Raw genomic sequence first — 17,088 nt, 5'->3', positions numbered from 1 at the left:
TTGAATTTCAAGTTCAAAGAACTGTAAACTGCTCCTAATTCTTCAACTCACTCACAGACCTTTTAAAATCTGAGTCTCGGAAGACCCAATTTCCACCCAGCAGAGTCACATATGATGAATGGCTGTTAGCCATTGGGAATTGAGTGAACCAGGGAATGTGTACATCCATCTGACTTTCAGGACCAGACTCAGAAACAAGAAGCTGCCAGCAATAAAAAGTTAAGTGAGGGAGACTAAAGTAATCTGACACAGTCTCTCCTTCAATGAGAGATCATCAGAATGAGATCAACATGAGGATGGAAAAATACGTACCCAAAGCAATGGCCATAGGGAAAATAATATGGACAGAAGGCAGGAAAATAGCAGACAGAAGAGGGCAGTTCCCTGGCAAAGGCCCCAGCCTCAAGCCTGAAAACCTACAGCCCTAAATGGGAACAGGCATTCCTGTTTCCATACCCAAATGTTGCCTTTTGGCCTGCCACACCCTCCATCCTGTACCCTTATAAACACCAAACCCCAGCCAAAAGACAAGCCACGCCCACCCTTGTCACAAGTCCTGCAAGGAGGTTCAGGGAACTCTCCAACATTAGCTCTAGTACTAACATATACTTCTGTGGATTTGTAGATCCTTGTCCTTTCTGGTTTCTATGTAATTTTTGAAATCTTGTATTGATTTAGCCATATATTTTTAAAAATATTTAATCCAACTTTTTTAGGTGGACTGTACAGGGAGTGATTTCTCTGAATGTCTGATTTGCTATATTACCAGAAAAATGTGCTCTGGTATTGCTTTGGGCTTTCTCTTTGGTTACAGAGGGGTTGCTCAAAGGTCATGCACCTGGCTTTTTGTACCACAAATGCTCTTTTAAGAGAGCAAATATGGGGATTCTGCTGGTTCCTGAGTACAACAAATCTGACTATACATTAACCAAGATCTCAGTGAAGGTTATAATAAAGTGTTGGGGGGGACAGCATTAAAGGTAAAGGTAAGCCATGGCCAGAACCTGGAATGTCTTTCTTATATGCCATGCCAAGGAGTTTGGACTTAACAGTGATGCTGGACGAAATCACTGGATGGAGAGTGATCAGTCTGATATTTTAGGTGGACCATTCTGGGTTCAGGGTGCAGAATGGCTGGATTAGTAAATCAAGGTGCTTTTGGCACAAGTAACATTGCCACTTTAACCAGCTTAAACTTTGTTTTACTTATTAATTGTGGTAATAAACATATTACATAAAATTTATCATTTAAACAATTTTTAAGTGTACGGTTTGGTGGCATTAGGTACATTCACATTGTTGTGCAGCCATCACTACCATCCTGTTACAACTGAGGATCAAGCAAATAATGAGACATGTTAGCCTACAGCAAAACCACAATTTAAAACAAAGCAGACATTACAAGAGTAAAATATTATCATTACAGTAGTTTTGGAAGAAATTGACCATCCACTTAGAATTCTATACACAGAAAGATAATAAAACTATGCTTTGAGAACTCGAATGAAATAAACACTCAGAAAAGCAAACATGAACTGATGAAGCTGTAAAAATATTAAGTAAAGAAAATGATAAATATATGGGTAATTTCAAGCAAATATTAACTGCATAAAGCAATAATAATGTCTAGGCAGAGTTACAAGAATGTAAATTGTGGGATTACAAGAAATCAAAACAGAACTAAATCTCTAGACAACAGCATAAAAATTGGGAAAAGGTAAATGGAATTACAGGTTCTGTCTTGACCCAAAGTAACTTTGGACTTCAAGATTAATATGCATGCTTCTTAATCTGTCCATGCTGCTATAACAACATACCATAAATTAGGTAACTTATAAACAGAAATTTACTTCTCACAGTCCTGGAGGCTGGAAAGTGTAAGATCAAAGCTCCAGTATATTCAGTGTCTGATGAATGCCCACTTTCTGGTTCACAGACAGCCATCTTTTCACTATAATTTCATATGGTTGAAGGAGCAAGGGATCTCTCTGACTCTTTTATAAGGGCATGAATCCAATTCATGTGCCCTCTCAAAGCCCTATCTCCTAATACTATATGCCATCACCTTAGGGGTTAGGATTTCAGCATATGAATTGGGTGGGGGGAGACAGACAAACATTCGGACCATGGCAGCAGGTTAAAATTTGTAGGGTGGGCCCCCCCCCAACAAGAATACAGAATGTATAACATTCAAATTAATACAGACTGATAACATTAAAGAAGAAAAAAGTAACAAAAGAATCAATGCAAAAGAAGGCAAGAAAGGAAAAAATAACAACAAAACAGAACACATAGGAAGCAAAAAAATGACGTGGAAATTAATCCTGCTATGGTTTGAATATGCTCCCCAAAGTTCATGTGTTAAAAACTTAATTGCCAATGCAACAGTGTTGAGAGCTGGGACCTATAAAAGGTAACCAGGTTATGAGAGCTCTGACCTCATAAATGGATTAATGCCATTATTGCTAGAGTGCGTTAAGGTATTGGGGGAGTAGTTTCCTGAAAAAAAGAATTAGTTAGTCCCCTTCCCTTACCTTTCTCTCATGGTCTCTTGCCTTTCTGTCTTCCTCATAACAAGCCCTTGCCAGATGTGGGTCCCTGGACCTTGGACATCCAAGCCTCCAGAACTATAAGACATCATTTTCTTTCCTTTTTTATTATTTTCTTTTCTTTTTTTTTTTTTTTGAGATGGAGTCTCGCTCTTGTCGCACGGGCTGGAGTGCAGTGGCACAATCTTGGCTTACTGCAACCTCCACTTCCTGAATTCAAGCGATTCTCCTGCCTCAGCCTCCTGAGTAGCTGGGATTACAGGCATCCGCCACCATGCCTGGCTAATTTTTGTACTTTTAGTAGAGACAGGGTTTTGCCATGTTGGCCAGGCTGGTCTCGACTCCTGACCTCAGGTGATCCACCCACCCTGGCCTCCCAAAGGTGCTGGGATTACAAATGTGAGCGACCGCGCCTGGCCTTTTTTTTTTTTTTCTTTCTTTTTTGAGACAGGGTCTCACTCTGTCGCCCAGGCTGGAACACAGTGACACGATCTTAGCTCACTGAAACCTCCACCTCCTGAACTCAAGCCATCCTCCCACCTCGGCCTCCCAAGTAGCTAGGACCACAGGCACACACACCACCATGGCCAGCTAATTTTTGTATTTTTTGTAGAGATGGGCTTTCACCATGTTGCCCAGGCTTGTCTCGAACTCCTGAATTCAAGGGATCTACCTGCTTCGGCCTCCCAAAGTGCTCGGATTACAGGAGTGAGCCAATTCCCCTGCCAATTTTATTTTCTTTATAAATTACCCAGTCTGTGGTATTCTGTAATAGCAACACTACATAGACTAAGACAAATCATAATACATCAGTAGCCACAATCAATATAAATGGACAAAAGAGAGGAAAAATGAATCGCCAGCTATATGCACTATTTACAAGACAGACACGCCTGGAACATAAGAATACAAAAACAGTTAAAGCTGTCAGGCCAACACAAACACAAATAACAGAAGGGCCACACAGTATAAAGTCTATGGTTTACTGGAGAAAACTTAAGCAGAGAAACAGCAAATCACTCATGATCTGTCAAACGCTAGTGCTCTCTTAGAAAGGAATCCATCCCCCATACATCTAGGCAATTACGTCTTAATGGAAATCTCCTGATTTAGAAGGAAGTGACTTCTTTAAGAAGAAGGAGGCCACTGGAGCCCACTGGCTGGTATCAGCCTGTTTTTACCTTCAGCTGAGACCTCCCAGGCCAGCTGTCAGCTAAGCTACAAAAGAAATGAGAAAATGAGCATTCAAGCCCATGGGTCTTGTCTCCCCTAGGTGAGATATAGGATGGAAAAAGATAAAACAAATAAATTCTAACCAAAAGACAGCTGGCACGTCTATAATAGTAGCAAAAAACAACAACAGAAACTTTAAAGCCAAGCCAGGCACAGTGACTCACACCTGTAATCCTAGCACTCTGAGAGGCCAAGGAGGGAGGCTTGCTTGAGCCTAGCGGTTATGGACCAGCCTGGGCAACAAAGAAAGAACCCGTCTCTACAAAAGAAAGATTTTATTTTAAATTAGCTGGGTGTGATGGCACGTGCCTGCAGTCCCAGCTACTCAGGAAGCTGAGCCTTGAGCTCAGGAGTTCAAGGCTGCATTGCACCACAATCACGCCACTGCAGTCCAGCCTCAGCAACAGAGTAAGACCCTGTCTCTTAAAGAAATGTATATATATAGTAAAAGTCATCAGGGCTTCAAGGAGAAATTTGACAATGCTACCATCTATAGGCTATGTCACATACTTATCAATAATTGAGACATTAAGCAGACAAAAAGAAAACAGAATTATGTGAACACTGCAATTTACACACTGGATCCAACAACTGGAAAATACATTTTTTTGCCAAGCACACATGAAAAATTGCCCATGTTCCTAATAAGCCTTAAAGCAAGCCTCACATAATTTCAAAGAATTAGTCTCATATAATTGCAAAGAATTAGACAAACCATACCCTCAGATTATAATGCAGTTTCACAGGGAATTATCAAAATAACTTTAATAAAACCTATACATTTTGAAACAAAAATAATGCATGGGTCAAAAAAGAAATATGCTGAAAACTAGAAAATACTTAGAACTTAATGTACATCTGCTTATAAAAACTTGTGGGAAATGTCTAAAGCTCTAGTCAAAGATAACTATAATGATCTAAAAGGTTTTATAGGTGAACAATACCAAACACTCAATAGATAATTTCAGTTTTATGTACAATCTTGGAGAATAAATAAAAGAAACACTCCACACTAATTTCACAAAACTAGTGTAACTGATATGGACAAGCGGCAGAAGGGTGGGGTCCCTGGCGAGGGCTCCACCCTTAAGCCTGGACCCATAGCCCTAAATGTGAACAGGCTGTTTTTGCACCCAAATGTTGCCTTTTGGCCCAATATGTCACCCCTATTCTGTGCCCATACAAACCCCAAACCCCAGGCTCCATGAGCAGAAGAGTGGCAGAGCAGCAGAATGGTGCAGCAGAGGAGAGAAGAGAGGAAGCATCTGAGTGTCGAGGGGAGTTTGGCTGGGGACGGTCAGAGAGGAGATTGGCCATGGGACAGCCGAACTCCAAGGGAAGATCATCTTCCCACTCCATCCCCTCTCCAGCTCCCCATCTGTATTAGTTCATTTTCATACTGCTGATAAAGACATACCTGAGACTGGGTAATTTATAAAGAAAAAGGGGTTTAATGGACTCACAGTTCCACGTGGCTGGGGAGACCTCACAATCATGGTGGAAAGCAAAAGGTACGTCTTACATGGTGTCAGACAAGAGAGAATTAAAAAAAAAAAAAAAAAAAAAAAATCCAGCGAAAGGGGTTTCCCCTTATAAAGCCATCAGATCTCGTGAGACTTATTCACTACCACGAGAACAGTATGGGGGAAACTGTCCCCATGATTCAGTTATCTCTCATTGGGTCCCTCCCACAACACATGGGAATTATGGGAGCTACAATTCAAGATGAGATTTGAGTGGGGACACAGCCAAACCATATCACCATCCCACTGAGAGCCACCTCCATCACTCAATAAAATGCCCACATTCACCATCTTTCAAGTCCATGTAACCTGATTCCTCCTCGATGCTAGACAAGAATTCAGGATGCACTGGGTGTGGGAACCCAAAAAGGCTGTCGCACTGACTCTACTGAGCTATTTAACACTTAAGCCATCCCCAGACGGCAGGGCTAAAAGAGCACTGTAACGCCCCTAGACACTGCCGTGGGGCTGGAGGCCCAAATCACTCACCCCAACTCCTGCACCTGCTCACCTGCATACTCCCCCTCCCGTAAGGGGTTTGAGTACACGGCAGCTGAGCAAACGAGCCACACCCTGGTTGCAAGTCCCACAAAGGGGTCCAGGGAATTCTCCTGTCTTATATAACCATAACGCCAAATTTTGGCAAGGACTATACAAAAAAGGAAAATTACAGACCAATCTCACTCATGAACATAGATTTAAAAAAAAAAATCCTAAACAAAAACAACAGCAAATCAAATCCAGGAATATATATAAAAGACAATATATCATAACCAAGCTTCCAAGAATGTGAGCTGGGTTCACTGAAAAATACAAACTTATTTCAATCATCTCAATTAAGGCAAAAAATGCATTTGATCAAATTCCATAACCATTCAATTAAAATGCTTATCAAACTAGGAATAGAAGGAAAATTCCTTAACCTAATAAACAGAAATTCAAGTTGGGAAGGACTTCGGGGAATACTCCTTAAAGGAAGCTGAATCTCACGGAGGTATACTCTTGCGGGTCCACTTCTCTGCCACATAGAACGTGGCTTTACTTGATAGCTGAAGCTCCATCACTTACCTGGCCTATGAGATAACCATAAATATGGAACTAGATATTGAATGTAGAAGTACAGAAAGACAGAAAGAACCTGGGGCCCTGAGTCTTAGTGCACTACCACATAAGTACTAAGTTGCACAGCTGTGGACTTCTTTCACATGTGAGAATAAGCGTTTGTGCATTAAAGATACTTTTGTTTATGCAGCCAAACCCCATCTTGACTTAAAACACTATTTCTATTCAAAATGGTACTGAAGGCTCTATCCTAGGCAAAAGGTAAGAAAAATAAATAAAATATGTAAGAATTCTTAAGAAACAAAACTATAATTATTCAAATATGAATAGAAAATTCCAAAAAAACTGATAGAAAATTCTTAAAATGGCATTTCTATATACCAAAACAATCAGTTAAAATCTTTAATTTAAAAAATGATACCATTCATAATAGCAACAAAAACAAGGTATCTAGGAATAAATCTAAGCTAAAAGTCAAAACTTTTATGTCGAAAAGTATGAGACTTTTTGGAAAGATCTTAAGAGGACCAAAATGGCTCAAGGATAGTAAGAGTTGACACTCAGCTGTTACTTTTCCTGAAATACATCCAAGGATTCAATGCAATTTTGATCAAAATTCCAACACAGTTTTTCATGGAAATTCATAAGCTACATTCTATACAGAACAGCAAAGAGACAAAAATAACCAAGACATTCCTGAGAACACAGCCCCAGACATCAAAAGTTGTGATAAGGCTACACTATTAAAGAAAATAGGTAGTGGTTCAGGGATAGAAAAATAGATCCATAGAATAGAATTGACTCCACACGTATCTGTAAACTTAAGGTGACAAGTGAAGGTGGCAAAAAGGTGATACAGTCAAATCACATTAGGACAATTGAAATTAAAACAAAACAGAGATTGGAGACTTATCTGACAACATACACGAAGAGTGAATTCTAGATGACGGACTATTAAATATGAAAGGCAAAACTCTAAACATTTTAGGAAAAATAGAATACCTTTAAGAGTACGATGTATCAAAGAATTCATAAATGAGATTTTAATGGACTTTTCTCCTACATTAAACTTAAGGGGGAAAATGTTTAACTATATTAAAAGAGGTCTTTCTAATAAAAAAAAAGGATGGAATGAAGGAAGGAAACGGAAAGATAGGCCAAAAACAGACAACACCTGTACCATTACAATATCTCACTAATAAAAAGCTCTTAAAAGTCAGTAAGAAAAAGAAAAATCAAGGAAAAAAAGATAAACATAAATAACCAATAAAAATCTGAAAAAATGTTCAAACTTTTCAGTAATCAGGGAGTGCAAATTAGGGTCACGACAAAAAAAACACTTCATATCCATCAAATTGGGGGAAAAAACTTCAAGAGTTGCCAAGAATATACAATAACTGTAAACTGTCTTATACTCCAGGTAAGACAGTAAACTGGTACCACCATTTGGGGAAATCATTTTTTTACTAGTGGCAGAGATCCAAGTTACTCCAAGTTACCGGTGGCCTATCCTTACGGGTCAGTAGCAACTTCAGTCCTTCCCTCCTCAGATGAAAAAATTTGACTGAGGGGCATAAAGCAGAAAAAGAGACCCAGACAAGTTCCAGAGCAGGAATGGAAGTTTACTTTAAAAGGCCTTAAAACAGGAAGAAAGGAAGGTGTGCTTGTTAGAGACCCAAGCAGGAATGTGAAGGTTAAAGAGAGTAGGTCAAGTGTCCGATTTAACAGTTGATCCTTTTTTTTTTTTTTCGTTTTTTTTTTTTGAGAGGGAGTCTCGCTCTGTGGCCCAGGTTGGAGTGCAGTGGCGCGATCTCGGCTCACTGCAAGCTCCGCCTCTCGGGTTCACGCCATTCTCCTGCCTCAGCTCCCCGAGTAGCTGGGACTACAAGCCCCCGCCATCACGCCTGGATAATTTTTTGTATATTTAGTAGAGACAGGGTTTCACCATGTTGACCAGGGTGGTCTTGAACTTCTGATCTAAGGTGATCCACCGGCTTCAGCCTCCCAAAGTGCTGGGATTACAGGCGTGAGCCACCGCGCCCGGCCCCGATCCTAGGACTTTTATAAGCTTGTCTCTTTCCCATGATTCTTTCCTTAGGATAGGCTGCCGGCAGGCGCAGAGCCCTCCTGAGCCTTGGGAAGTGTTTTCAGGAGGTTACATGCACGCCCATCTGAGGCTTGCTTCCTTTTTCCGGTGGAGTGTACCTGGAAGATCAAACTTTACCATTTTTGTCTCTTAATATGCATGCCCAGGAAGCTGTTTCTCCCTCGGGTCTACATTCAATTAACATTTTGATAACAGGTGTGGACCATCAGGAAATGGCCTCTCCCTGGCGCTGCAGAATTATCATTTTTAGAGAAGCAAATTCGGTAATTGCCAAACCATCCCCCAACATTTCTAGTGGGTTGGGGGAGAGCCCACTACTGTCCCACTCATGCCTACCTGTAACAGAAAAAAAAATATGATCTACGTACATTCGTCAACATAGATGAATCTCAAAAACAAACAAAAGAAGTCAGAAGATACATAGGTTTCTGTTTATATAAAGGTCAAAGATTGGCAATATTAAACAACATACCATTTAGCAACGCCTGCATGTATGATAAAACCACGTAGAAAAGCTTAGGAAGCTTAACACAAATTTCAAGATAGTGTTTACTTATGGCTGTAGCAAGGAGGGCTTCATTGGGGAAGTGCAAACTGGTAAAATTTACTGGTAACTGGTAAAGTTCCATTTCTTCAGCTGAATGACAGGCCCCATGGATTCATTTCGTTTCTCTCAAAACTATGCAAATCGGCTAGCTATACTTTTCTCTGTACATCATGTATTTTATAATATTTTAAGTGACTCAAAAATACACGAAAAAGCTGTTTTAAATTATCTTCTTGCTCATCTCCCTGTTTTAAAAGAAAGCCTTTGCTTAAAAGTGGTCTTTCTAACTGCAAGTAAACAATGACATTAACATCTGGTACTCTCAGGACTGCTCTTTAAAAAAAAAAAATCACTATTACAAGGTACGCACCAAGGCTCACACCTGTAATTCCAGTACTTTGGGAGGGAGACGGGGGAGGGAGGGATCGCCTGAGCCCAGGAGTTTGAGATAAGCCTGGTCAACATGGCGAGGCCCCATCTGAACAAAAAAAAAAAAAACAAAAAAAAAAACCTTTATTAGCTGGGTGTGGTGGTATGTGCTTATAGTCCCAGCTACTTGGCAGGCTGAGGTGAGAGGATCGCTTAAGCCTAGGAGTTAAAGGCTGCAGTGAGCTATGCGCATGCCACTGCACTCCAGTCTGGGTGACAGAGAGAGATCTTGCCTCAAAAAAAAAAAAAAAAAAATGCTATTAAAGACATTGATGTGTGTACTCTCCCCTATATAATGCACATCAACTTGCTTTGCAAAACGATGCTAAAGTACAAAAGACTTAAAGCTGTAATATAAAATAGACTTTATTGACTTGCACCAATACAACCACAACTTTTTTATACACCACTGACACACATTCTACATCTGTTTAATGAAATCCTTTAAAGTACTGTTAGTGAGTAAAACTAAGACAAACCTATTAAGTGCTAAGGAAACACTAAGGGAGACTATCATTTAATTATCGTACATGAGATTCCAATCTTAAATTGCCACGTGAAGTCTCAAATCGGATCTTTTTTGCTTAAGGGAATTTGAACGATGACAATTCTGTAGCTTTGGGCCAATTCACAGACTCAGTTTCCACAACGTTATAATACCCAATTAAAACTTCTGTCCAATTTCCACCGTACCGTTTGAAGGTATTTTTATGTGCACTCATTCTAGAATATTCCTGGCAAAGCCGCCGGCTTCGGGTCACAAGATGAGCCAGGGACAGATTGGAGACTACCCCCAAATCTCCCAGGAATCGGTTATCTTCCAGACCTCCAGATCGCCCTCCAGAGTCTCGCAGTGTGGAGGGCAACGACAGAAAGACTGCTGAGGGGGTTTAAACTGTTGACTCAAACATATGGCCAAAAGTCAGAGTCAACTGGGACCTTGCAAATCATTCCGCCTAACCCTTCGTTTTGCAGATGGGGAAAACACGCCTCAGAAGGGAGAACCCTAGCTCGGGGAACCCTAGCTCGGGGTCTAACAACGATTTAAGCTTGTCTCCTCTAGTACTGGCCAGTGGTTCTTCCCCGTTACCCATCCTTAAGTGCTTCTATTGGCTGCCAACACGGAGGGGTTAGCGGGGTGAAAGAACCGGCGCCTCCGCAGTGTGGCCAGGTTGGGCTAAAAAACGTCTTAGAAGTAATCGGATCAATCTCTCTTCTTACAGGTGGAGAAAGTGGAGAAAGAGTGACGCAGCTAAGGTAGTAAATCGACCCTCAGCCAACAAGTGGCAAAAGCCTGAAGAAAGTGATCAAGATCACTGACGACCCCGCTCCCCATCTCCAAGGGGGCGGGTATCACAACCCCGACGCCACACCACGTATCATTCAGCAAAACTCCCGCGCCTCCCACGCAGAACCGGGAAGAGGGAAGGCGGGACAACAGTTAACAGCTGGTACCCAGCACCCACAGCACCGCGGCAGCAGCTAGTGCCGACTCCCGCCTAGCTCTTTTGACTCTGTTCGCGGGAAGAATGGGGAAACAGTAAGGTTGCGGCGCCTCCCGCGAGACGAGGTACCTGAGGCTGGCGCCGCAGTCTCCCGCCGCACCAGCACCGGAGCTTCACACCCCACTTCCGGGGTCAAGTCACCGCCGGGAATCCTGTGATCGCAGAAGGGTAGTCTCAGGTTCCGCCCCTATCCAAGCCCCGCCTCCACTGCCTCTCGCCCTGTATCTGTCAACTTCCGGGACGCCGCGCGTCACTAAGCAGCCAATCTCCACTTCCGGACTCATCCAGCCCCTTCTCCACCGCTTTCAGAGACAGCGATTGCGATTTAGGTTTCCGCGCATTTAATTGGCGAAGCTGGAGCGCTAGTCTTCGCTGATTGGTGCCGAGAAATCTGCCCCATAGACACCCGCGGGGCGCACAGTTTCAGTCGTCCGTGGTTTTCCCGCCAGCCGCAGTCTTGGACCATAATCATGGTGGACATGATGGAATTGCCCAGGTCGCGCATCAACGCCGGCATGCTAGCTCAGTTCATCGACAAGCCTGTCTGCTTCGTAGGGAGGCTGGAAAAGGTGTGCGGGTTCGCAGTCATGGGCTCCCAAGTCCGTAGCTGGAGGGAGGGACCCCGCCTGGATAACGGGGGATGAAAAAGGACGGAAAGCCTCCGATCACTGCGCTCCCGACTCCTTTATTTTGCACAAGGAACTTTTTGGAAATTCTTTAGCCGTTGTAGCCCCATTTTGGCGCTCTTTTATGGCACGGAAACAAAGTGTTTTCAAATGCTGAGTTCTAAATTCCAGTGCCTGTCGCCTGCGTTCTAGCCGTGCTTACGTAAGGGAAATTATTAACACCACTCCCACATCTACCTTCAGATTTCTTAGTTTACTCAGACGTGACGGACGCAGACGAAACTAATCTGCTGGTTTCCTTCTCTTCTAAAATTACTTATTTTTGCAAACCTTGTTTCCTCTTTGTAATCGCTTCTCTGTAACACATGCCTTGGTTGTCCGCTTTGGGTCCCGTAGTAACGAGTTATTTAACCCCAGTATTAAAGTGAAGTTCCCTCATTCTACAGGCGAGAAACAGGCCCAAAGTCTTGGAATCAGTGACCTGAAAAGCTGAGGAAAAGAAAACTATTATATAAAGACTTATTTAGTGCTCATTTCATCCACACATCCTCTTCCTTAAATGAGTGTTGCTCTGACTTCCCAAGTAGGGAAACTGAGTAGGAGTGGTAGGTGGTTGACTAAAATGCTCAGAAACTCGGCAAATGGCAAAGCTGGCATTCAAACGCGATCTGACAGCGCTCTTTACAGCTGCTTCCCAGGAGTAGGACCCAGATACTCTAGCAACCAGTTCTCCTTTTACTTCATCATGCCTGTTTTTTAAAACATACCCTCCGTGGGATATGTAATGTCTAAATCATGAGTGCCAGCAGATTTCGCTTTTAGATAGGGTGGGCTTCCCTTAATTTGTTATCAGAATAGGGTTGCCATATTTAGCAAATACAGAACCTACTTAACACTACAAAAAAAATCCTTGTTTATCTGAAATTCAGAATTAACTGTGTGTTCCATGAACAGATTTGATAAGATTATAATTTGAACCAATAAGTTGAATAAACTGAATGAATAAACTGTTCAAGAAACAGTTGATTTGTGCTCAACTAAGGATCAATGTACTCATCTTTTGTCAAACTTTGTTGTTGTTTTAGTGAGATTTTAATTATATGTTTCGTTTTTAGATTCATCCCACCGGAAAAATGTTTATTCTTTCAGATGGAGAAGGAAAAAATGGAACTATCGAGTTGATGGAACCCGTATGTTTAAGTATTAATAAGTCTCATATATATTATAGTTAATTCTTCATCTGGATTTGGTTTGTTGCCGATGTTTCTAATTTTTGGAATGGATTTAAAAAGGATGAGCTGGTAAAACGTCCCTGGCTCTAAAATTTAATTCTTGTACTATTCTCTCGTTATATTTCCTTTTACATTTTTAACCAATGATTTTTTGGGCATCATGATTTTTGAACATATCCCATAAATGTTGGATAACAATTCTCATTCCTTATGAAAGACCATAAAATCACATAAGAAAAATATTTACATTGCTTTTTTCTTCCTCGAGAGGTTTTTTGTTTCGTTTTTGTTTTTTTTGTTTTGAGACAGGGTCTCACTCTGTTGCCCCGGGTGGAATGCAGTGGCACCATCGTGGCGCACTACAGCCTTAGCCTCCCAAGATCAAGTTGCTCCCATCTCAGCCTCCCCAGTAGCTGGGACTACAGGCATGCTTAACCATGCCTGGCTAATTTTTGTTTTGTTTTGTTTTGTTTTGTTTTTTGTAGAGATGGCATCTCCCTATGTTCCTCAGGCTGGTCTTGAACTCTTGGTCTCAAGCAACCCTCCTGCCTCGACCAGCCCCTCAAGAGTTTTCAATTTTATTTTATTTTCTATGTTTGTTAATATATTTCCAGTTTTTACTTATTTATGTTTGCATTTTATGTTTAACATACTTAAAACTTTTTTTGGTATTTTGTGAAGACAAATCCATATGCTGTTTGGTTAATGTATACAGAACACATTGTGAAATACAGATTGTAGAAGATTCCTCTCATAGGAAATTACTGCTTATAGAAATGCTGGACGTTTTCAATAGTGATTTTGTCTTTAACTTGAATTGTAGCTTTGGACTTGAAGCTACTACTAAAGGTAGCAGGAATTTTAACATGCTGACAGTTAAGTACTCAAACATTTGTTAACAAGTTACATTTTAACTTTTACACTGGTAATTTTTAAAATTACTTTGTTACTTGAAGTGATAGATTAGTAACCTGTATAACAGTTTTCCAAATTAATTGTCAACTGAAAATGTGATAACACCAAATTGATGTCTTGTTCTGTGTCTTAGCTTGATGAAGAAATCTCTGGAATTGTGGAAGTGGTTGGAAGAGTAACCGCCAAGGCCACCATCTTGTGTACCTCTTATGTCCAGTTTAAAGAAGATAACCATCCTTTTGGTAAATAAAGCATTCTAGTATTGACTGGTTTTATGTAATTAACAGGAAAACAGTTTTATTTTTAGTTTGATATATATTGGTCTAGAGTTTTAGTACTGCCACATTTTCAATTTCTATAGAATTTTGTGATCCTAAAGGAAAATGGGGGTACGTTTTGTTTTGGCCTGCTTTTAAGTAGTGCTTATATATGTAAGAAACTCAGTAAAGATTAATTAATGTTTGTTGAAAGATAATTTTTTTAAATATAACAAAAATAGTATTAGTTTTTTTGTTGTAATATCTGAATTGAAGGAACTGAATAATGCATAACACCCAAAACACTACCAGGCAGAAACTGCCTGTATAATGAACATCAAAATGGATGGTACTCCCATGTCTTTTTTTTTTGGCGCCACAGTTAAATACAAGAATCCATAATCCATATCTCCATTTTTAGAAACTCACTTCCAAAAGGGTGAGAAAAAGGAAATAGGTAAAAATATCTTAGATAATAATTGATGTTACAACTTTCCATTGTAGATTAAATGTTTGCTTAAATGTTTCTTTCAGATCTTGGACTTTACAATGAAGCTGTGAAAATTATCCATGAGTTCCCTCAGTTTTATCCTTTAGGGATTGTGCAACATGATTGATCTTGATGGATTTTCATACGATTGTAAATGAGCTATATTAAAGTCTATTAAAGGAAGCCCTTCTTGTTTGAGGGAGAGATTTCTGTGCTTTCTCATATTTAATTTGCTGTTTTTAAGATATTCCAACCTAGAGTTTTCGATGGAACTGATATATTGACAGTTCTCACCGAAGTCCTTTTATAAAGAATTGCTACTCCAATATATGGTCAGATTAGATGCAAGAATAAAGCAGTTGTCCGAGTCTAGGTTTCTATTTTATTAATAAAAACTAAAATGGTACATACTATTGGTCATTTCATTTTCATTCTTTTAATCATGTATTCAAGCACAAACTTGAAATTTCATAGCCATAAGGTCAAGATTTACACCTACCAAATAAAACCTTGGGCCAGCTGTGTTAAGGATTTGCTCACCTTTTCCCAAACTATACCTTGATAATTATTTCCTTGATACCCTACTTACAAAATGAAGTAGATGACATTAAAAAGGCAAACAGAGACTGGGCGCGCTGGCTTACTCCTGTAATCCCAGCACCTTGTGAGGCCAAGGCGGGTGGATCACCTAAGGTCAGGAGTTCGAGACCAGCCTCACGAATATGATGAAACCCTGTCTCTACTAAAAATACAAAAATTAGCCGGGTGTGGTGACATGCGCCTGTAATATCAGCTACTCAGGAGGCTGAGACAGGAGAATCACTTGAACCTGGGAGGCGGAGGTTGCAGTGAGCCAAGATTGCACCATTGCACTCCAGCCTAGGCAACAAGAGTGAAGCTCTGTCTCAAAAAAAGGCAAACAGAATCTTACATCTTCTGTAATCTGTGAAGTATCTCTTTTTCTGGCTTGGTTTGGTTTTGTTTTTGTAGAGACAGGATCTCACTCTATTGCCCAGGCTGGAATACGGTTGTGCAATCATAGCTCACTGCAGCCTTGAACTTCTGGGCTCAGCCTCCCAAGTAGCTCAGACTACAGGTGGGCACTACCACGCCCAGCTAGATTTTCCTAAATTTCCATGTAGAGATGGGGTCTCACTGTGTTTCCCAGGCTGGACTCAAACACCTAGCCTCAAGCAATCCTACCGCCTTAGCCTCCCAAAGTGTTGGGATTACAGGTGTGTAACAACCATGCCCAGCCTTCCTGGGTTTTAAAATAGCATTTACTAAATTCCAAACAAGGAATATATGATCATTGAAAGAGTTGGTGGAATCATTTGACTTTCTTTTTATTCTTTTCAACTGTCTAATCTTTAGTATGGAATCTCTCTCTAACACCATGTTGGGGGTGAGCAGGGAAGATGTGGCAGATTTGGAATAAGGTAGTATAGAATAACCGATGACCTATGTGGCCAGTTAAGTTTTATGGCTTGACCCATTCCCTTGAATAAGGAAATAATTCTAAATCCATATAGATTATTGTAAATTATACCAAAAATACTTAGTTTTAATTAGTGTAATCTTAAATTTCAACTTCTGTCATCCAAAAATACTCTGCTGATTACTTGAGGGGCATTACCATAGCCATTTACGGTAAAGCATTCTGTTACATGAAATGAAGACAACTGTACAGTTATACGCTGTATGACTTTGGTCAATGACAGACTGCATATATGATGGTGGTCCCATAAGATCATAATGGAACTGAAAAATTCCTGTCTAAAGACAAAGGCATCGTAACATCTTAGCACAATGCATTACTCACATGTTTGTGGTGATGATGGTGTAAAGCAGCACAGTAGGCTGCATATAAAAGTATGACACATAGAATTATGTATGGTACATAATGCTTGATAATAAAATACCATGTTACTGGCTATGTGTTTACTATTTATCATTATTTTAAACTGTACCCCTACTTACAGGAAAAAAGGTAACTGTAAACAGCCTCAGGAGAGTCCTTCAGGAGGTCTTCCCAAAGAAGACCTTGTTATAGGAGATGACAGTTCCCTGCATGTTATGGCCCTTGAAGAACTTCCACTGGGACAAGATATGGAGGTAGAAGACAGTGATATTGATGATCCTGTATAGGCCTAGGCTAGTGTGTGTGCTTGTGTTTTAGTTTTTAACAAAAAAGTTAAAATGTAAAAAGAAAATTTAATTTTGAAAATAGAAAAAAGTTCATAAGAATACAAAGAAAAATATTTTTGTTCAGCTGTACAGCGTGTTTTAAGCTAAGTGTTATTCAAAAAGTGAAATGTTTTTAAAAAATGTACCTTTTTTATTTATTTACTTATTTTTTTGAGATGGAGGCTCGCTCTGTCACCTGGGCTGGAGTGCAGTGGCATGATCTCAGCTAACTGCAACCTCTGCCTCCCGGGTTCAAGCAATTCTCCTGCCTCAGCTTCCCAAGTAGCTGGGACTACAGGCGTGTGTCACTATGCCCAGCTAATTTTTGTATTTTTAGTAGAGACACGGTTTCACCATGTTGGTTGGCCAGGATGGTCTCAATCTCTTGACTTCGTGATCTGCCTGTCTTGGCCTCCCAAAGTGCTG

The 17,088-nt window shown here is 40.6% G+C and overlaps 2 protein-coding genes across 3 annotated transcripts in view; one reads left to right on the top strand and one right to left on the bottom strand.

Annotated features, from left to right (window-relative positions):
• Positions 1–11,210, bottom strand: part of UMAD1 (UBAP1-MVB12-associated (UMA) domain containing 1) — a 236,817-nt gene extending 225,607 nt beyond the window's left edge. Inside the window, exon 1 of one of the 2 annotated variants that reach the window (XM_019031324.3) lies at positions 11,025–11,210. The gene's annotated coding sequence lies outside the window, so the exon portion shown is untranslated. The remainder of the gene's footprint in view (positions 1–11,024) is intronic. The other variant, XM_055347212.2, reaches the window with a different exon arrangement.
• A 172-nt stretch (positions 11,211–11,382) lies between these two features.
• On the top strand, positions 11,383–14,679 carry RPA3 (replication protein A3). Its single transcript, XM_004045099.5, has 4 exons — positions 11,383–11,524; positions 12,697–12,771; positions 13,862–13,970; positions 14,520–14,679. Exons 1-4 carry the CDS (start codon positions 11,426–11,428, stop codon positions 14,600–14,602), a joined length of 366 nt encoding a protein of 121 aa, XP_004045147.1. The 5' UTR covers positions 11,383–11,425; the 3' UTR covers positions 14,603–14,679.
• Positions 14,680–17,088: the final 2,409 nt, after the last annotated feature.

The sequence above is a fragment of the Gorilla gorilla genome, chromosome 6 (genome assembly GCF_029281585.2).
Source record: "Gorilla gorilla gorilla isolate KB3781 chromosome 6, NHGRI_mGorGor1-v2.1_pri, whole genome shotgun sequence".
NCBI classification, from domain to species: Eukaryota; Metazoa; Chordata; class Mammalia; order Primates; family Hominidae; genus Gorilla; species Gorilla gorilla.
The sequence above is the reverse complement of the archived record's forward strand: the minus strand, read 5'-3'. Positions and strand labels throughout refer to the sequence as shown.